The following is a 21,783-nucleotide window of genomic DNA, read 5'->3' as shown; positions in this document are numbered from 1 at the left end:
ATGTTATTTGTGGTTCTGATGTTAGAAAACAGCGCTTTTCTTTTTTATACATGTTACCCTGTGCAACAGGTTGCCAAAAAGTTTCTCATGTGTCTTCCTGTAAAATTTCCAAAATTCAGGGTCTTCTCTCAGTTTTGTGACTCACACAGACAACTGGGTCCCTGTAGCTAATCATTATACTTTCCTCTCTGAGAGAAAATGCCTCTGGGATTTAGTGTATCATTTTCCCAACAATACACTACCTCTGACAGCATCAGAAATGCAGCAATAGAACAACAACAGAGCCTATGAAAATGGCTCGAAGCCCAATTATAGACCAAGGCTTCAGGTGACAGGTTTACACCAAAGAAGAATTCCACATGGAACCACCTCAAGTTAACACCAAGGCTCTAACCTGCAGAAGCCTTGTGTAGGTCCAGCAATCATAGCACTCAAATTCCATCCTGGGTCTTTGACTGGCAAGAGTTTACTGTATCATCTTCTTTGGAAATACAGCTGATGCAGACCAAACACATGTCTGTGGCAGAGGTTTTCAAAGCTTCCTGATAACGCATATGTCTTCATACATCTAGTCACCTACGTTGGCCAAATCAATCAACTTGAACATTAGATACATTTCCCAATAAAAAACAATTACATGTTTCAAAAATAGCTAAATCTAAATAACCAAAATCTCATTTAAATTACTAAAACAGAAATGATAGCAACCACAGGATTATTAGCAGGTAATATTTCTACAATATTTACAAAATGCCAAGTACTGTGTTCAGTGAAAATAATGACAACATGTTATGCCAAAGCTTCTCAAATTTTGTATGCATTTTACCTTCTCCACTCATCTCAAAACAATACTCCAGTTCAAGCTAATACACGGGGTGACAGTGGATATGTCACCCCGTGTATTAGCTTGAGGAAAAACCTCACCCACAAGGCCCCTGATTGCCCCACCACCACCACCTGTTACGACCTCTCTGTTCTGCATAACTCTGCAGTTCCAGTACTGGCCTTGGGCCTTCATGCCTGTGTGAACAGCGGTAAAGCTCAGTGAATAAGAACCTTGAAGTTGGATTCAGACAATCTTGTATTCAAACATCAGGCCTCACCTTGAACAATTTATTCCACCTCTTGCAGCCTCATTTCCTCATTTGTAACAAAGTGGGAATAATAATAAACATATTCTTTATGGAAAATACCAGCTCATAAACATTGAGTAAAACTCATTTATTAACTTTTTGAGGCTATTAAGGAAAGGTGTAGGAAGCAGGGAAGTACAAACTGAGCAAAAATGTAAGAAGCTGGCTAAGCTGGGATCCCACTTAGGGAACTTCCCACTTAGGAAGAGGGCTTTCTTTCACCACCCCTACCTCTGGACTTTGAGATCTTGGGGACAGGAGACAATGGGCAAGGGGCAGAAGAAATGATAGAAACGTGTGTTATGGACTGAGTGTTTGTGTCCCCCAAATTTCCTATGTTGCAGCCCTACCCCTGATGGTATGTAAAGGTGGGACCTTTGGGAGATAATTAGATGAGGACATGAATTGGGGTCCCATGATGGGATTAGTGTTCTTATAAGAGGAGAAAGACCAAAACGTGCTTGCTCCCTACATGTGAAGACACAATAAGATGGCCATCTCACGAGGTACAGAATCTGCCGACACCTTAATCTTGAACTTCTCAGCCTCCAAAACAATAAGTAATAAACGTCTGTTGTTTAAACCACTTTGTTTATGGTATTTTGTTATCGGAGCACAAGATGACTAAGAAAATGCCTGAGCAGAGTCAGGGAGGAGAGTGAACTAAAGAGGAGGATATGTTTTCAGCAACAACTTAGAGGTCTCCAAACAAGATAACTGAACATGTTTTAATATCACTAGTTATGAAACAAACAGGACACATAAATAATAAAATAAGTGGCCATTAAAAAAAACACCATTATTTTAGATGATCATCAAAGCTGCTCATCTCAGTTTGAGTTTACCAGGATATCTCTAATGATGTTGAACATCTTTAAACACTTGTTACACAGAGCTTTCTGGGGTATGGTCAGGATATTCTCTACCCTACTCTTGCAAATCTCCATCTATGGACAACCTGACCCTCTGCTTTCCAGATGTGTTTGGCCAAATGGACATACCAGTCTAGACAGAGAGGGATGAAAAGGAGGACAATGGGATGGGAAGCATTTACTTCCTTGGCTCCTTCTGCCAGGCCACAGGCCTCCAATCACTGCATTTCTCCTTAAGACCACCGCTTCTGGGGGCTTCTCTGTCCTATAGGTTTGGTTTCTCACGTTCCCATAACCATTCTCTCCCGTTGCTTCTTCTAGGTGGCCCTCTTTCTCTAGTCTTAGGGTGCTTCAGCATCATTTGTTGATTTCCTTTCATCCTGCCAACACATCCAAAATAGTCCCTTCATTAGATTGTTTTCAATTAAACCCTTGTGGATATTCAATCTGTTTCCTGTCCAGACACTATTTGATCACAGATGAGGAAAGCCTGGTTGGTTAGTCTTGCCTCACATAGGTGCAGGCTTTGCTTACAGCCTTCCGATTGGTCACCATTGTCTCCTGTGAGTCCTGAGCTCTTCACATTCAGCAGAGAACCCCAAATAGAACGGAAACGTAAATACCTTCTATTCCCCAGTCAGAAGTCTCAACTTAGTTCAACAGCTGTTGCCTTTTCTGAGCCCCTGAATTCCAGGTTTTACTTGCCCACCTGGCCCTAAAGCACTCACCAGCTCCTTCCCTACTCTGCTTGTTTTCTGGGCTCTGGGCTCTGTTCTCCCTCCTGGTTCTATGAGGCTCACTCCCTCCTTCCTATTCTGATTCCCAGACTTAACCCATCACCAACTGGGTACATAGGATCTGCCCTGCCCTCACCAGTATGTCCTGTCCTGCCTGGGGGTCACCAGGGTGGGATTTCGGTAGAGAACTATCGCTTCTGAAAAGTTATCATCTTACACTATCTTACCTTCTGTTCTGAGGGTTTACTTAACAAAGTCAAAAGGGAGAATTATCTGATAGTCCTTAAAAATTAATGCAACTACTGAAGAAAGTGGTGAGAATTAGGAAAATTTGCTCAATGACTATAATTAATGCATTGAGAGACGGGGAGGGACTATGGCAGAAACAAAATCTGGATTTTAATAAATCAACTTGAAAAACTTACTTGGGCTTACTAAACTGTATGCTCTATTTTAAAATAATAATAAAAAAATGGTGAAAAGGACTAACCAGAACCCCACGAGTTGAGAACTGAGTATGAGTCTGCAGCATGTCATGTCAGCTCATTTTAAGCTCCTCCCTTGCATTGCAATTTCCCATCATGCAGGACACGGCTCCAGCAGGGCAGAGGCACATGAGGGGCTGTAATGGCAAAGCAGGACCTCAGGATCTACAAACTCCAGTGGGTCCTGAGGGTATATGGAACCTCAAGAAACCAGAGTGAGCTCCATGGTCCAGCCCTCTCCCCAATTACAGACTTTCAGTTAACCTTGGAGGCCCCGAGTTTGGCTTCATGAATGGACATGGCAGGTGGCCCATAAACTAAGACGAAGGCAGGGCTGCAACTAGTAACCCAAATACATGCAATGTGGTACCATACACTCTGGTACAAGTGGTCCCACCAAATTCAGCTGGTCAACCGACAGTGAGTTTAATGTGTTTAAAAGCAGTGGTTCTCAAGGTGTGCTCCCAATAATAGCGACACTAGCATCTCCTAGAAGCCTGTTAGAAATTGAAATTCTCAGGCCCCATCCAAAAATCTACTAAATGAGAAACTCGGGGTGGGGCCCAAAATCTGTATTTTAACAAGCCTTGCAGGTGATTCTGATGTACACTAAATTTTGAGAACACTGACTTAGAAAACAATGGCATTTTTCAAAAATGTTTTTCAAACAATGACATTTTTCAAAACAGTTCTACCCCTCCCCCAAACAAAAAGCTCATTAATTATTTACCACAAGGTCAGAAAAGTGTCTAATTATTTTCCCTTTATATATCGTCAACTCCTAGAGGCCGTGGAAAGGGTGATATAGAAGTCATTAGTCACTGGCTTAGCACACCCTTTTGCAAGAGACTCCCCATCTTCACTAAGCTTTGCTTACCAAACTTCATGGCTACTCCCTGAATCCCGAGCGGCTACAACAGAGTCTGGCACAGAGACTGGCTGAATGAATAAATGAGCACAATGAATGGAGGAGAGAGGGGGAATTAGCAACGCTGACTCTCAGCACAAAATCATTTGGAAATTAACAACCTCCTGTGCCTGATCCTCAAGAGAGATAACCTACATAGAGATGGCTGCCAATGAACTGTATATGTCAATAAAATATTTTCTACAACTGACTGCCTAGTCTAGGGTGCCTCCCCAGCCGCAACAGCTGGTATGAGAAAAGAAGACTTGTTAGAATGCCCGGATCTTCCCAGAGAGAGATTCAACCATCTCCTCTGAGGATTTCTGAACAAGAATTACAAAACTGGCACAGTATCAGGAATAAGCATTGTGCAGGATTCTCCTGTTGGAGTACTATTTCTAAAAAGGAAAACAAGAGAGGGACAAATCGCTAGGAAGTTGCATTTTTACAGCAATTGGGAGACAAATCTAAAGGAAACGGAAACCCATATGATATCATTGTACTGCATATGAATTATTAATGTTTATCATTTTTTTAAATTAGGTATTCAGGAAGGTTCCTGTTGACATCATGTTTGACATCATAATGCTCCATCATTCTAAAAGCTTAATGAGATGAATTATTGCTAGAAAAGAGAGAGATCAAGCACACATTTTAGTACTCTGGGGGATACCAGAGACCAAGTAGATAATGAGGATATGGTTCATAATTGATGTATAAAAAGGAAATACAAAAAAAAAAGAACTATTACAACCCACCACTGTAAACAGGACCAAACGGCAAAAACCTTACTTTTCTCCTTGAGCATTTTAGAAAAGGGGAGCAGAGGGGATCATGACGAGCAACTATCTCAAACTCTTGAGGTGGAAGCATTGTTATTCCAAAAAGAAATGAAAGTATTTACAAAATTACCTTAACCACAAAAAGAGTATGGAACATGTGAAGATTGAAAAAATAATATAACATTGAATCACAAGTCCTAATAGGACTTAAATATATTAAAGCAATTTAGTAATAATAATTCTTTAGGATTCGTATAAATAATAATTTTGGTCTCAAATTTTATTTCAAATCTATAGTTTCTGAGCTCTATACATGCAAATTAGTGTTGAAGCATGGAACCAGCAGTTTCATTCCCAACATTCCTAGTAATGGCTTGGAATAAATCAAGCTCTTATTTGGAAATCTTGTTGATAAAGCAAAGTGAGTCAAATTCCAATCCAGGTCAAGCCTTTTAACACTTCAGCCAAGTAGCAATGATGTTTATACAAGTTTATACTAGCTGCTAATAATTGGGACTCACTTTCCCTCCAGTTTTTACTCCAGTTTAGCCTCTTGAGGGAAGTATTAAAACATAGGCAATGAATTCATTCATTATTCTTTCTTTCATTGAACAAACATGGAGTAGCTAGAGTTGCCAGGTACTAAACTGAGACTCTTGCGACTCTGAAAGGCAAAACTACACAATTTCTCTGAAGCAACCAAGAAAAGTATCAGAGTTCATAGGTTCTCACCATTCTGAACTACTGCTTCATGCCTTCAAATTTCCTTTTCAACAAGACGGCAAAAGGATAGTCTTTATTGATAACACCCCATTTTTATTATTTCACCAAATATAAAATTGTATTCCCCTGAAATTTGTCCTAATACTAACTTTGTGTGAATCAGTGTGTTAAAAACAAACAAAAAAGAAACTTGACAAATGAAAACTGTAGCGTTCAGCACATGCCTCTATAACAAACGTTCAGTTGGTAGGTTGTACTGTCATGAATCCAGGTCTCCAGTCAGTTGGAAATCCGATCATTACATGGTTAACATTCAAAAGCTAGGAGAGAAAGCTTATACCTGGCAGATAGTAGGTGCTCAATAAATGGTATTTTAAAATTATAATGATGACTATATTACCATATTATATTATTACCAGAGAAACCCTACAAGTATAAATAAGCATCAGTGAAGCTTCACGTTACAAAACCAGATGTTGCTAAAATAAGTTCACTAAAAGAAGCTTTTGGTCTTCCAAACTGAAGCCAGCACATGCCATGCTTCTCTTCACTCTTCCACTGAGAGCTGAGTTTATCCAATGACGATTGGGAGGTTCCTCACACTAGGCCAATTGTGGAACAACTTTTCCAGTATTAAATATACAACTGTACATAATCAATGGAATGCTTCCTGGTAATCCACTGACCATGTAAAAGCTGTGATTCTAATATTAAGAGTCATGGAGATGCATTTTTTTTATCTCTGCACAATGGAATATGCCATGGTCATTCTGCTTGTTATAAGGATAAAAGATCTAGTGGCCAGATTTACACAGTGAAAACCCTCTACGTTTTAATAGTTAGTATTTTAAGAACATACAGAAAGGAACTATTAAAATAATCATTTATCTTCTGTCATTAAGAATTAGCTAGTGACTGCTTTAATCGTTTAAACAACTTCTCCATTCCCTCACAATCCCATTTTCCCAGAAGATGAGATGTATGTGCAGAACGTTCATCTTCAGACAGTTACACTGCACTGGAAACTAATTCCCCTCACTGTAGCTCAGCTCACCCTCCAAACTCACAGCCCGATTCTCTCAATTATGTCCAGGATGCAGCCAACCCAAACAAGGAACAAACAACAGGTTCCATTCTGGTTCTCTCCTTCCATTTCCTTCTTACATCTCCCCACAAAACACAAACACCCTCATTCATTCACAAATCCCCAGGCTGGTCCTAAGACTCCAGGCAGCCGAGTTGGTTTTCCCAGGTAAAAATGGGAAGACGAGGCAATATCGTATCCTTACACCGGTCTGCACCAGTCACCCAGCAGACACGCAAATCCAGCGTGCTGCTCAGATTTCATTCAGTCGGACTCACCGCCCAATGCTCTCAATGATACCCACACCTCCTCCTGCATTAAACCGAGCCACAGCCTTCCTCCCCTCAGTGAGGAACCCGGCCAGCCCACAGGCTTCCAACTGCGCTACCTTCTCCATCCGACCCCACCCTCCGCCAGAACCAGTTCCCAGGACCCCTCTAGGGGTCTTTACTGCTCACATTTCCTGGGCCCCCATCACATCCACAAATGAAAACTCCTCCTTCATGACAACCTCCCCAACCCGACCCTGTCACGGCCACTCAACTCCTTTGGAGCCCTTGCCCGTGAAAGCCCGCACGGACGGGGCGGGCAGCCCCCCCACCAGCCGGTGTCGGTGCCTGGCGTTTACCTTGACACTGGAGTAGCTGGTCTGGGTCTCGGCCTCCGCGCTGCTGCAGCAGTGGCGCCTCCGGCCCCTGCAGGTGGTCGCGGTGGGGGCTGCCGAGCCTGTGCTGCTGCCGCTGCCCAGCTCAGCTCGGGCCCTGCGGACGCGGGCGGCGCCGCGGGGATCGGACGCGCAGCTCGAGGGGATGGCGTCGGCGGCGTCGGTCTGAACGAAGAGGCCGTGCAGGGGGGCCGCGGGGCCCTGCGACACTCTGGTGGTCTGGCGGGGCGAGTTGGACTCATCCGAGTCCCGGCAATAGATCACGCCGCTTTGCGAGACGTGAATGCTGGGGGCGCAGCCCATCCCTCGGCCGGGATCCCCCGCACCTCGCCTGCGCCCCCGGCTGCCGGGACCCAGCGCACCCGCGGCCACCTGCAGTGAGGGGGCGGGCGCCTGAGTAGCGGTGATGGAAGCTCCGGGACTGCGCGCCCCCTGGCCTGTCTGGCCACCCGTCCGTCGGGCTCGCCACGGCACCCCCAGCCGAGCCTCCGGGGGCCGCGCACGTCACCCCAACTTTCCCTTCTGGGCCATCTTCCTGCCTGAGCGGGGGAGCGCGCACACACAGCGCCCAGCGCGCACCGGCAGCCGCCACCCTCCCCGCCGCGGCGCCCCAAACACGCTCCCCGCGCCTCCGCCTTCCCCTCCTCCCTCAGCTCGGCCCCCGCCGCCGCCCAGCTCCACCTCGCTGGGCTCCGGCGCCCGTGGCCCCGGGGCCAGGGCGCCCGCCTGCCTGCCTGCCTGCCTGCCTCTTCTTTCCCCACTTTCAGTCCGCGCGGCTGCCCCTCCCTCTTTCCCCCCTCCCTCCTCAGGTGCCCCCGCTCCGCAGCCTCCGCCGCTCCAGCCCCACTGCGCCCCTCGGCCCCACCCGCCGCTCCCCAGCTCTCCCCAGCTCTCCCCAGCTGGGCGAGAGTGCCCGCCGCTTGGCTCTGTCCACTGGGCTCCAGTGCGCGGCTGCTGGCACCACGCCTAGGCGCCCTGCCCTCCTCCTCCACTGTCCAGAGGCCTCGTCCCTTCTGCACCCATCCTGGTGCGGCCCTCCAGTGCCCCAGCCCCTCTTCCCCTCGTGGCACACACACCCGTATCGGGCCCTGAAGGGCAGCGTAAACTGGGGAGCACCGCAATAAGCCTTTCACAAACACATTTTAACACATCTCTGAGCAAAAAGAAAAAAAAAAAAAAGAAAAATCAGGATGTCATCCCGAAATAGTAGGGACCCTATCGCCCAAGCCCACCCATCTGACTTGCTCACCTCCCTGTACACTCACAGAGGGAAGGAGAGACCTCAGGTTCCCACATCCCTCGCCCACCTGCCCTGGTCCGCTCTGAAGGCTAAGTTGATGGCGACCCAGTCTTCTGAAGTAGTCTATTCCAAGTCTACTCATCATCTAGGGGTTCCACGGAAGGATGGGAGGCACTGCAGAGGAAGGAGACCTTAAACATACAAATCTCCCTAAGACCCAATGAAAGAACAGAAAGAAGCTCTACCTGTGGTTCTTGGCTTTGTCCTCCAGAGTTTTCACCTCTTTCTTGGGTGTCCCTAAATTTTCACCCTGACTTCTATCCCACCCAGCCTCCCATTGTCAACTGCTCTTCCTCACAGCTCTGGGCTGGGCAGTCAAATGGCCTTCCTTCACTCCCCCAAGTGAGGCAAACACAAGCTAAGCTTCACTCCAGGAGAATAAGAATATTTTTGGAAACATGGCAGATTTTCAGAACTCCGATTAGAGATTCCAGGCACCACTGCCCATCTATTCATTGGTTCTTTGGGTGATTCCTGTCTGCTGCCACGGGGGCACGGGAGAACTGAGATGGTCTAAGAAAGGACTCAATGTAGCGTTGCATAGAACAGAGGCGCAACGCAAAGCACAAAGAAGTTAAGTATCCAATCTGAAATAATTTCTTGGATTCTTCCCTTCTTCTCCCCACAACACCAACCTTTGGAATGACTGGAGATTTCAAATGACAGCTTCTAACCTTCACAGAAAAGCAAGGTGTCACCTCAAATGCCAAATTCAGATATAGAGAGAAAAAATCACTAATCTAACCTAATTCTTCTACCTTTGTTTCCTTTCTTCTCAGTTTAACATTCCAACTTTCCATCTTGGAATCGACATCTGGAAAGAAAGGAAGGAAAGGTAGGAAGAGAGGGAGGAAAGATTGAGCAGAGGGAGAAACTGACCTTGGATATAGTCTCAGTGAGAGCCTCAGGCATCCCTGTAGGGAGGACTCTGAAGATGGGATGGGATGGGCCTCGGAGTTGTCCTGAGGTGGGGCTAGGAGGATGGGCCTTTATTAACCCCACTTGGATCTGTAGTTATTTGCAGGCCATCCCCGCAACCTTGGGCAAGGTAGCTCTCTTCAGCTCAGGCAATCCCCTTCTGAGGCTGACAGCTGAGCCGAGGGCTTTCTATGGGCAGCACTCCTCCAGCTGGAGGAATGAGTCCTTCTTTTCTGGTATCACAGCTTCCCCCACAGTTCCCTTCCAAGTTGCCTGGGTCCATACTTCCTTTTCCTTATCCATGCTTATAAGAACCCCACATTAACTGGTCAAGACGGAGAGATAGGGACAATCATTTGCTGGGAACAGGCCTCAGCCTGAGGGCTGCGACCTGCTGTACTCCCAAGAGACCACCCTGAATCTCAGCAAACATCATTCGAGTTAAATGACAAAATCACTAGTCTCCATACTAAATCCCTGATGCCATGTCAAGTCAGGAGTTCATCATTCATTCCTAAAGAGTATCTAGGATTCTCTTACCCATTACAGTCATTATCCTTCATGGAGCCTCCAATGGCAGCCTTTTCTGAAATTTAGAGCCCTGCTAATTCTCATGCCACATGCCTACTTTTTCAGAGTTTTCTCTAGGAATGTGGTTATTAGTATGATGAAACCACCCAGAGAAGAGAAAGGGGCCAGTCACTCACTGAGGCTTTTGAAAGCAAGAAGACTATGATAAAAACAGAAATCACAACCCATCTTCTGGTGGAGAATTTTAGGGCCTCAATCATGATAGGACAAGTTACCCAGAAACAAATTTAGGTTGAACTTTCTACACTTAAAAAAAAAAAAAGTCTTGACAGAGTAGAAAACCTCAAGGTAGCTATTAAATAAGTAAGTTAATTGAACGTTTCATATTGGGACCAATACCTTTCGTTGAATGAGACTCTTCTGCAGGAATGTAAGATGGATGGGGAAAAGCACTAGGTATAAATTTTTCCTCCTATTCTCAGAGCAGTCAATAGTTTCAATGCCTTCCTCAGACTCAGTTTCCACTGCCAATTCTGGCTTAGTGAAAGGGAAAAAAAAAATGATAATGTAGCCTTATAATCTCCACCAAGTGTTCACAGTGGAAATGTGTAACCTGCCCTCATTGCTGGCACAGATCTGGTCACTGAAACATGCAGAAAGTGTGCAAGTGGGGAGAAATGGTTTTACTGAAATCATTCCCTAGCTTACTCTGAGGCCTGAGTTCTTGCTCCCTTAAGTGATTTCTGGACCAATTCCCATGTCACAATTTCAGTGAACTCCAGGATAATAGCAAACTCCACAAGCTCAGACACTGCAGATCAAATTTAGGCTTGAGTTACAGAATAAGGCCAGAAAAAGCAACATTATTAAAAAATTGAATTAAGTGAAAAAATTTAGTTATAATCAATGTCCAAGAAACAAAAGAAAGCAAACTAAATCAGAAATTTCTTTTAGAACTAAACCTCAGATATGATCAGGGTCAGCTGAATGGCTTGTACATTTTATACTGATATCAACAGCTTATTTCAGAATTATGACCAGGGGCACTACAAGATCCTAAACAAGTAAGGTCTTTTCCCATTCTAAAATGGTATGACTCTTCTAGATTTTCTCTAAAGAAGCAGAAAATATCATTAATGCATTTTGAATGATTCTTAATCACAAAGATTAAAACAATAGCAGCTTTCTGATTGGTCTTTATATAACCAAATATTTAACCTTACAAAGCTTCTGGATTCAAACTACATTCCTAATGGTGCAGCTTATTGGAAATCTAACCAACTGGTAAGTGAAATTATATAGTTTATTAGGTAGCCAGGTACAGTGAACTCAGAGAAGGGTGAATCTGAACCCTAGCACTGCCTCTTACAGCTAGTTGTGTGACCTCGAGCAAATCACTTGACCTCTGGGCCTCAATTTCCTAAATAATCTCCAAAGTCTTTAAATCACCAACATTCAGAGATGCTACAAAATCTTTCCTTTAATTAAATTATTTTAAATTTAGAATAGTGGAATTTTTGAACTGAAAGGGTGGTCCTGAACCTAACTGTACATCAAATTTATCATGAAGAATGTGTCAGAAATATAACAATTCCCTGTTCCCATCCTAGAGACTTGGATGAAGGAGTCAAAGACAAGTCCAGCATCTGCCCTTTCACAGAAGATGAGTCCAGTGTAGCCTTTCCACAGCCTCCCTTGAGGACTAGAATAAAACTCAAAGCCCTTACAAGAGCCTACAACACCTACCTGATGTGGCCCCTGCCCAGCCTTTCTGAGCCCTCTTCCCTGTCACCTTCATTCTCTCTGCTCCAGCCACACGCCCTCCTTGCTGTTTCTCCAGGAGACCTCACGTTATTAGCCAGGAGCATTTCCCTCTGCCTGTTATGCTGTTCCATCGAAAACAGGCATGGCTAACTTCCTCACTTACCTTAAGCCTCTGCTCAAATGTTGCCTACTCTATAACTCCTGTTTAAAATTGAAACCCATATCTCTCCATTGTCCCTCCATCACTCCTAATTTCCTTCAGTCTGGTCTATTTTTCTTTTTCCATGGCTCTTATCACATTCCAACTTATTGTATAATTAGCTCATTTATTTTTACCTTTATTGTCTATCTCCTCCCACTAGAATATAGGCTTTGCAACAGCAAGAATTTTTTGGTTTCTTATTGACTGATGGATCCCAAATTCCTAGAACAGTGCCTGGCACATAGTAGGTGCTCAAATATTTGTTGAATGGGTGGATTCCCCCCCATTTCTTCCTTGTTGGCCTTCCCCTTCTCTTAACTGCTATAACTCAAAATTGAAGGAGTTTTTCTTTCCCCTTTATTGAGTAGAGTTTTATGTTCTATGTTTTTAGTTTTTAAAGTCAGTGAATGCCTTTAACCTAATAATCCTTCTTTTGGTGATGTACATTTCAAAAAAAACAACAAAAATAAAATAATTAATACAAAGATGTTTGTAGCAATGCTATTTATAATAATGAAACTGGAGATAACCAAACATCAAACACTTAGGGAATGGCTCAACAAACGAGACTAACAGAATACCACTATTTAAATGTGTATAGATGAAATAACATTAGTTTAAAAAACAACACAGTAGATGTAAATTGATTACAATTATGGAAAATCCATGTCTATATGTTGAAGTTCATAAGTGAATGTAAAGTGATATAGATAAAAAACTGGAGCTCAACAGATTTCTTTTTCTGAAAAACTATTTCGGTGAATACAGAAACAACATAAATGCATAAGCATAATATTTCCTAATCTATCCTCAAAAAAAATGTAGCGAAATACATTTTCTCTTATGTACTTCCACTGTTTTGTTTTCTTCAGACAGAAGATGGAAGATGAAAAAAATTAAAGAAGGGAAAGAATCACAGATAGATGGAGACAGAGACAGAGAAATTAAATGCATACACGTTTACAAAGGAAATATTTACAAAACCAGACACACAGAGACACAAAGGTACAGGGGCAAAAGAAAGCAAGAGACAAAGAAAGATACAGGGAAAGACACTTTCATGGTGAAACATTCCTAATCAATTGCGTTTACAGATATAGCTCTCTTAAGAGAGTAAAAAATGAATTGTATTTTTAACTCTAGATGCATCACATCTTGGACATTTTGCCACAGACCAAATGACATTTAGTAGATGATTTGGCCCATAGGACAGTTTTCACATGCCAGTTGCAGAATATGCAAACAGAGAAGATGTCGGAAGAGATTCCGTGAACATCTGACTTGCTTAGGTCAACGTCATCAAACATGGAATCCACTGAGCACTGGGCTCTGAATGCATGAAATACAAAAGTGATCTGTCCTTCATATTAATCAGAATACCACAAGGCAGAAGTAGATCAGCCCTGGAGAGAAACTCCAGAATATCCTTGCTATTTGCCTTCAGCATTCTCCTGGACCCAAATAGGTTATGGGAGATGGAACATTCGTTTCCAAAAATAAGGTATACGCCGTGTTTCTCTGAAAATAAGACCTAGCCAGACAATCAGCTCTAATGCATCTTTTGGAGCAAAAATTAATATTATGTAATATAATATAAGACCCTGTCTTATAGTAATATAAGACCCTATCTTATATTATAATAAGACCAGGTCTTATGTTAATTTTTGCTCTGAAAGATGCATTAGAACTAATTGTCTGGCTAGGTCTTATTTTCGGGGAAACACGGTACATATCACAAGAGTATCAGGCATAAGAGGATATACAAATAAAACACAAAGCACAGTCCTATTCCAAAGTAGCTTATAGAGCAATCAGGGAGACGGGACTTACACACAAGAAATGAGGAAGCATAATCCATGAGTGTCAGGCCTAAAAGCAAAGATGAGTAGCACTACCACTTCTTTATAGTAGTTATGACAACTGGGGAAAGCTTGCTGCAGAAGGGGAAATGTCAGCTCAACCTCCATCAGGGGGACTTTTCAAGTGAGGGAACAGCATGAGCAAAGGCACAGAGGCAGAACTAACCTTGGTGGATCCAGAAAACAGTGAGCAGATGAGATAACTAGACAGCGTCGCAAGGCAAGGATGGTAAATTGAAAGGGAAAGAAAGAAGAGAGAAGATACAAAACTCTGAAGCTTCTCCTATATATAGTGGAACTCCTTGTAGGTTCTACCACCCTTAAGGAAATTCCCCATGTGAAAATCTAGATTTAGAAAACAAATCCATTGTCTTGAGAAAGGACTTTGTGTTTGCCAAATGATTAAGCGTTGACTTTTTAAAAAAATAGACTGTACAGCTGCATAAATACTCTAATTTATGAATAAGCACTTTGAGGTTTTGGGTACCCTAACACAGGGTACAAATTTTAAATTCACACCAAATTAACTTAAGATATACAATATATAAAGCAAAGCATAATTGTTTCTGAATTAGTGTGACACTTCCTAAATGCCTCGTGGGTAAAGAACAAAAGGTTCGGGTGTCTGAGCAGAGCCCCCTCTGCCTGCACGCATACTTTTCTAGGCATACCATCCACTCCAAAAGATTTCATTACACTACATCATGCCAAAATCATCCACTTACTCATTTGTTCAGCGAATATTTATTGAGTGGTAACCATGTATCAGACTTTAACTAGGCATTGGGGAACAAGATCTAAACAGTCTCTTATGTCTATGGAGTTTAGAATATGATGGAGGGTTGGAAGGACAAGCAAACATTAAAATTCCCTGCTAGTGGTGAAGGTTAAACAGGATATAAAATATGCTGATGTGATAAAGACTTGGATAGGATTATGGACGTTTTCTTCGAGGAAATGACATTTAAGTTAAAATTCTCGGAAAACTTTATCAAAGGAATAGCATGCTTTTGTATCCATCCATCCACCCATCTACCCATCCCTGCAATGAGAACATCGTCTGAGCACCCACCGCTGGGCCAGGGACACGAGAAGGAAAAGCCTCAGTACCGGCTCTTGGCGCCATGGGGAACACAGACAGACACACAGAGAAGTGTGTTAGCACTTGCTTTGAAAAAATGATCCAAGCCCAGAGAGAAAGGTCACTGTGGGCGGAAGTGATAACAGAAGATGTCTCTGAGGAGATAGGAATCCGGCACTTGGAAGAAAGGGCAATATTTGAATAAACGGAAAAGAGGACATTCCAGAGAGAATAATGTGAGTGAAGGCCTAGAGCTGGGAACACACACTGAGTGCTTCAAGGACAATAAAGTAGATTACTCAAAAGGTGTGTGGTGTGTGTGTTGTGGGGCGGGGGGGTGGGGGGAGCAGGGAGGGCGAATAGCATTATATTAGCTGACAAGATAAGCTACGGACCAGGGAACCAAATGCCAGACTAAGGAGTTTGGTAAAAGTCTAGTCATTGAGAATCACTGAAGATTTTCAGTAAGACTGTACCTTAAAAGTGCGATTTTACTGAGATGACTATGGTTGCATATTCAAGAAAGACTGGTGAAGTAGGTCAGGAGTGAGGATGAGTAAGGAGCTATAATAATCCAGGAATGGAATAATAAGGACTGTTATGGACTGAATTGTATCCCATGCACACATTCATATGTTGAAGCCCTAACCCCCAGGTGTGTCTGTATTTGGAGAGAGGGCTCTTACAGAGGTAATTAAAGTTAAATGAAGGCATAAGGGTGAGGCCCTAATCCAATAAGATTGGTGTCCTTATAAGAAAAGGAAGAGATATAAGAGAGCATTCTCTCTCTCTCTCTCTCTCTCTCTCTTTCTCTCCCTCTCTCCCTCCCTTCCTCCCTCCCTCCTTCCCTCTTCTCTCTCCCTTCCTCCCTCTTTTCTCTCCCTCCCTCTCAGCACACACCTAGGAAAAAGGCCATATGACCACATAGTGAGAAGGCGTCACAGGTCATCTTCCAAGTCCTCCACACTAAGACGCTTACAGCCCCCCTTTCCCAGTGTGGCTAAGAAAAGACACTATTAGCCAAGACTTCCTTGGGCTTCTCTGTCTACACAGGGATATGAGTTTCTTGCTTCAAGTCCAGATTGCTAAATTTGGCCTTTTGGTACTTGTGTTTCAAGAACAGCTTCTGAGCCTCCAAATTTTACTTAACTAGTTAAAGGTGCCTTAAGGCTGCCTGAGGGCCCTGCATTAGCACCTTCTACGGTTCTGATGTCTTCATCCTCTGCCTTTGGCTCCGGGAGCCTCGAAGGGAGGTGTTCCAGAAGGCTTTTGGCAGCAAGTCTCTTCCTTTGCAGAATTTGACATTTGCTCTGCAACATGGCACTTGCCATTACACCATTAAACATCTCCAACAGTAGCTGGGGGCATAACTGACTACTTCTTCACACCTCATACGATGTGGCTTCTAATAAATTAAGTCCAGGGTACCCCATGCAAGTGGCTGTCAAACCCTAGCATAGATCAGAATTGCCTAAAGCACAGATGGCAGGGCCTGAGAATGTGAACTTCTAACTCGTTCCCCAAAGATGCTGATGCTACTAATCCTAGGTCACACTTTGAGAACCACTGCTATACATAACGTATTGCAAAACGAACACCATGGCCAAAAGCAGAACAAAACCTTCCCCTGTGATGCTTTATTTTCTGAAGCATAATATAATTTGTGCTTTAACCTGAACGTTTCATTACACAAAGGACTGTCACCAAGCACTATCGTCTGGCAATTTATAAGCATGGTAAGGGTGTGTATTTCAGGGATGTCCCTCCAAGCCAGAGACTTCTAAAGACAGGTTTTCAAGAGTCTTCACCCTTTCTGAGACATGGGAAGGGGGTGGGGGGGGTGCGTGCAGAAGTAAACTTAATGTTTAAATGCACACCAACAGAAGAATATTAATTTCCAGTATAGTACTTGACTTTTCCTTTTTCTTAATATGTAGCGTTGAAGCCTAGGAAGACAAAAGTCCACTAACTTTTAAGAACAATAACTAAAGCTCTAGGAAGTGGGAACAGGAGGAGGAATACTGAGAATTCAATCCCAGATAAATACACAAAGCAAATAAAATTATTTCCAGAATACTGGTTGAATAATAATAGTAATAATGGCTATCATTTAGGAGGTGACTACTATGTAAGTCTTGTACTTTACATGTTTTATCTCTGTATATATTATGTATCTTTGTATGCTTCTCTTCTTTCATCTTTTGGATATGAAATCTTTCAACATTTCCTTTCCATCTATCACTAACCTGAAACCCCCACCTATCATAGCTAAGTAATTACTTGCTTTCTTCTGAGCACAGAGCCATCAAACTTTGATAGGTTATAAAAATTCTACTTGCACTGCATTTCTCATGGAGATCTAAAAGATAACATTCACATTTTTCATAATGGGAGGATTTTTTTTTAATCACAAACATAAACATCAGCTTTAAAAGAAAATAAAAAGTCCCTCGCTTTGGAAATGAAAATGACATGTTAGGAAAAAGTAGTATGAGAATTGTCTTTTGTTGTTAAATTAAGGAATCAAGCCAGGATTTAAATTTTTCCTTCTCTGAAAACATTTTTGTGAAAGATGGAGCCCAGCCACGAAGTCTACACATTTATAAGACATTTTAAGCATTAAATTGCAGAAAATTCTGTAAGAAATTCATCGCCCATTACAATTCAGATGGCATAAATTTTCATATTAATTGTACTTTTAATATATTCTGTTTCTCCTATATGTACAAGTGAGTATAAAACATGTATAATAAAGAGTTATAGATGACACATCTATAAGTAATCTCCATTCTCAGGAAATGTAGAAAGCAAGACTTGAATGGCCTTTTAGAACTCCAGCTATGAGAGGCTTAGAAATTTCCCCTGGGAAAGGTCTGAGAGCCATTTTAGAGCCTAAATACTATATCAAAAAGTCACATGAGCCTCATTTGGAGTGTGTGTGTTGGAAAAGGAGATTAGGCGTAAGAACCACTGTAGGAAAACAGACAATTCCACAATAACAAACATAAACAATGCAGTGCAGTTCTTCCAAATTTCTTTGCAATATCCATAGTTTATTTATTTAATTATGGAAGAAGAATGAAGAAAAAATAACATAAGAGGGCATCTTCAAATAGAATAGCGTTTTAAGATGGCAACCTTTTATGTAGGATCATGAATAAGTATTTGTAGGATGGACTTATTTCTGGCTGTCATAAAGAAACAAAGACCAAATTTACCCTCCTTCCATTAATAACTAGAAAAGCAGATAAAATATAGTAAATAACTATTTTCAGACATCGGAGAATAGGTACTCAGGGCTGTCATCCCTGGGAGAAAGGAAACAGATGAGGTATACAGTATTACCATACCTCAGCTTTCATGCTGGAGGCACATTCCACACCTTGGAGCAGGGAAGGAATCCCAGGGAGAGTCCAGTGGTATCTCTGACTTGAGGTAACAGAAATCAGAGTTTGGAGAGGCTTATGTGGCTGGACCTTATGGGGCAGCGTTTCAGAAAGAGGAAACTATATATACAAGGAACACTGAGAGGCACTTAGAAGTTTACTAAATATTAAGATGCACATGAATAGGGTGAAATTCCACAAACCAGGAAGAAAGTGACTGGGAAGCTACAAGCTGAACAATTCACAAAGCTCACACAGAACTGGGAGCCAACCAAGTTCTCTGTCACCAGGCAGAGTGGACAGTCCTCGTTGATGACTCAGGGCAGTCAGTGGAGAGCCCAGTGGGCCAGGCCTTCATAATAAAGTTAAAGAATGCTTAGAACAAAGACCTTTAAAATCTTAAAAGAATCCAGAGAAAAAACACATAATAAACACAGAGGAAGAATAACAAGAATGACAGACTTCTCATTAGAAACCATGAAATCCAGAAGAAAATGGAGCGCTTTCTTTAAAATGCTGAAGGAAGAAACTGTCGATGGATATGCAGGAGAACCATCATTCCAAAAATGAAGGTAAATGAAAACTTTTTCAGACGAACAAAAATTGAGAGAATTCATTACCAGGAATCATGCATTACAAGAAAAGTTTTAAAAGTTCTTCAAGTAGAAGGGAAATTATGTTAGTTAGAAACTTGGATATACACAAATGAATGGAAAGCATTAAAATGGTAAATATGAGGGTAAATATAAAACACTTTTTTCTTATTTTTATTGCTTTTAAAAGATAACACTATAGCAAAAATAATAACAATTTGTTGTGTTTATAAAATATGTAGAAGTAAAATAAATGGTAAAAATAGCACAAAGGATAAGAGGGAGTACATGGCAGTATTTTGTAAAACTCTTACACACTAACGTGTATATTATTTGAAAGTATACTGTGATAAATTAAAAAGTATGCACTGTAAATATAAGAGCAACTAGTAAGAAAAGAAAGAAAGAAGTAACTGATATGAAATGGAATCATTAAAATTATTCAATTAACAAACAATGCAGAGAAAGAAAGAAAAAGAAATAAAGAGAAGATGGAAAAATAGAAAAGAAATATTAATGTGATAGCTTTATATCCTCTCATATAGATATTTCTATTAATTGAATTACTAATTACATTAAGTGTGAATGATCTAAGCACTCTAATTTAACCAAGTACATCTTATCTTTAAAAAAAAATCTACTTTAAATATAAAGACATAGATAGTTAAAATAATAGGATAGAATAAGATATACCATGCAAACACTAAATATAAGAAAGTTGGAGAGGTTATTCTGATATCAGAGAAAGTAGATTTCAAAATAAGATACACCCAAGAATAACAGGGGGCATTTCATTATGATAAAGGGGTCAATTCATGTAGAAGATATAACAATCCTAAATATGAATTCCCTCAATAACAAAGCTTCAATATACATGAAGTATGAAGTGATAAAACTGACATGAGGAATAGACAAATCCACAATTATACCTGGAAACTTCCTCTTGCAGCAATTGATACAACAAAGGACCAGTAAATATATAAAATACTTGAAAAATACCATTAACCAACTTGGCATAATTTGTATTTATAGAATCCTCTGGTCAATACCAGCAGAATGAACAGGTTTTTTTTCAGGTGCACATGGAACATTCACTAAAATATATCACAGGCTAATCCATAGAACAAGTCCCAATAAATTTAAAAGATTGAAGTTATATACAGAATGTTCTCTGACCATTGTGCATTTAAAGTCAAAGTCAATAAAATTATCTGGAAATTCCACAAATATTTGGAAATTAAACAACATACTTCTAAATAATCCATAAGTCCAAGAAGCACAAGGGAAATAAGAAAATATTTGAACTGAATAAAAATGAAAAGAAATCAAGCTTTGTAGATGTAGGTAAAGTGGTACTCAAAGGGAAATTTGTAGCTTTAAAAGCTTTTATTAAAACAGAAGAAGGGTCCAACTTTAATGATCTTAGAGTCCACTTAAGTCTAGGGGGAAAAAAAGAGCAAATTAAATCCAAACTAAGAAGGACATAATAAATATAAAAGCAGAAATTAATAAGTAGGAAACAGGTAAACAATACACAAATTTAGTAAATCCAAAAGCCAGTTTTCTGAAAGGTAAATAAAAATCGATAAACATTTAGCAAGACTGACCAATAAAAAAAGAAAGAAGATACCAATTACTGACATCAGGACCCTATGTGCATTAAAAGGGTAAAAAGAGAATATTACAAACAAATTTATGTCAATAAATTAACAATTTACATAAAATAGCATATTCCTAGAAATACCCAAAGTACCAAAACTCACTCAAAAATATTTTAAAATCTAAATTTCCCCATATTTACTAAAGAAATTGAATTTGTGTTCAAAACTTGCAAAGAAAATGCCAGTCCCAGAAACATTCTCTGGTGAAATCTATAAAACTCATACGGAAGAAATAATGCCAACCTTACACAAACATTCTCACAAAATTAAACAATTGGAAACCCTTCACAATTCATGTTATAAGACCAGAATTATCCAGATACCAAAGCCAAAAAAAAAGGCATTATAAAAAAAGAAAATTGCAGATAAATGTATCCCTGAATATGGATGCAAAAATCCTTAACAAAGTTTAGCAAATCAAACCCAGCAATATATTAAAACAAAATAGAACTCCATGACCAAGTAGTGTTTATCTCAAGAATGCAAAGTTAGTTTCACATTTGAAAGCCAATCAATGGGCAAAAGAATGAAGATGGCCTCTTTCCTCACACATCGTTTATAAAAACTAACTAAAAATGGGTCAAAGACTTAAATTTAGAAGCTAAAGTTATAAAACTCTTAAAAGAAAACACGGGCAAATTTCATGACTTTGGAATTGGCAATGGTTTCTTAAATGTCACACCAAAAGCACAAGCAGCCAAAGAAAAATAAATTGGACTTCATCAAAATTAAAACTTTTGTACATCAAAGGGCACTTGAATCAAAAGAGTGAAAAGACAATCCACAAAATCATGTACCTGATAAGGGTTGACTACCTAAAATATATATAAAGAACTCTTACAACTTAGTTACAAAAAGGCAAACAACCCAATCAAAAAAGGGGCACAAGGACTTGAACAGACTTTTCTCCAAAGAAAATAAACGAATGACCAACAAGCATATTAGGGAAATGCGATTCAAAACCTCAGTGAGATGACACTTCACACCCACTAGGATAGCTATAACTTAAAAAAACAAAAAAGGAAAATAAGAGTTAGCAAGGATATGGAGAAACTGGAACCCTTATAAATTGTTGCTATGGGAATGTAAAATGGTAAAACC

At 41.0% G+C, this 21,783-nt stretch overlaps 1 protein-coding gene across 5 annotated transcripts in view; it reads right to left on the bottom strand.

The window, feature by feature from the left end:
• The window catches only part of PDE8B (phosphodiesterase 8B), a 228,602-nt gene that overhangs the window by 191,598 nt on the left and 15,221 nt on the right, over positions 1-21,783 (bottom strand). For 2 of the 5 annotated variants that reach the window (XM_019728156.3, XM_019728157.3), the window contains exon 1: positions 7,352-8,141. The exons of 2 other annotated variants lie outside the window; for them this stretch is intronic. In XM_019728156.3, coding sequence (XP_019583715.3) covers positions 7,352-7,690 — 339 coding nt within the window. In that variant the 5' untranslated portion in view covers positions 7,691-8,141. Of the gene's footprint in view, positions 1-7,351; positions 8,143-21,783 lie in introns of those variants that run through there. One more of the 5 variants, XM_088796580.1, reaches the window with a different exon arrangement.

This window comes from Rhinolophus sinicus, chromosome 3, assembly GCF_057876585.1.
Source record: "Rhinolophus sinicus isolate RSI-liver-muscle chromosome 3, RSI-T2T, whole genome shotgun sequence".
Lineage (NCBI taxonomy): Eukaryota > Metazoa > Chordata > Mammalia > Chiroptera > Rhinolophidae > Rhinolophus > Rhinolophus sinicus.
This window is presented reverse-complemented; position numbering and strand designations above follow the sequence as displayed.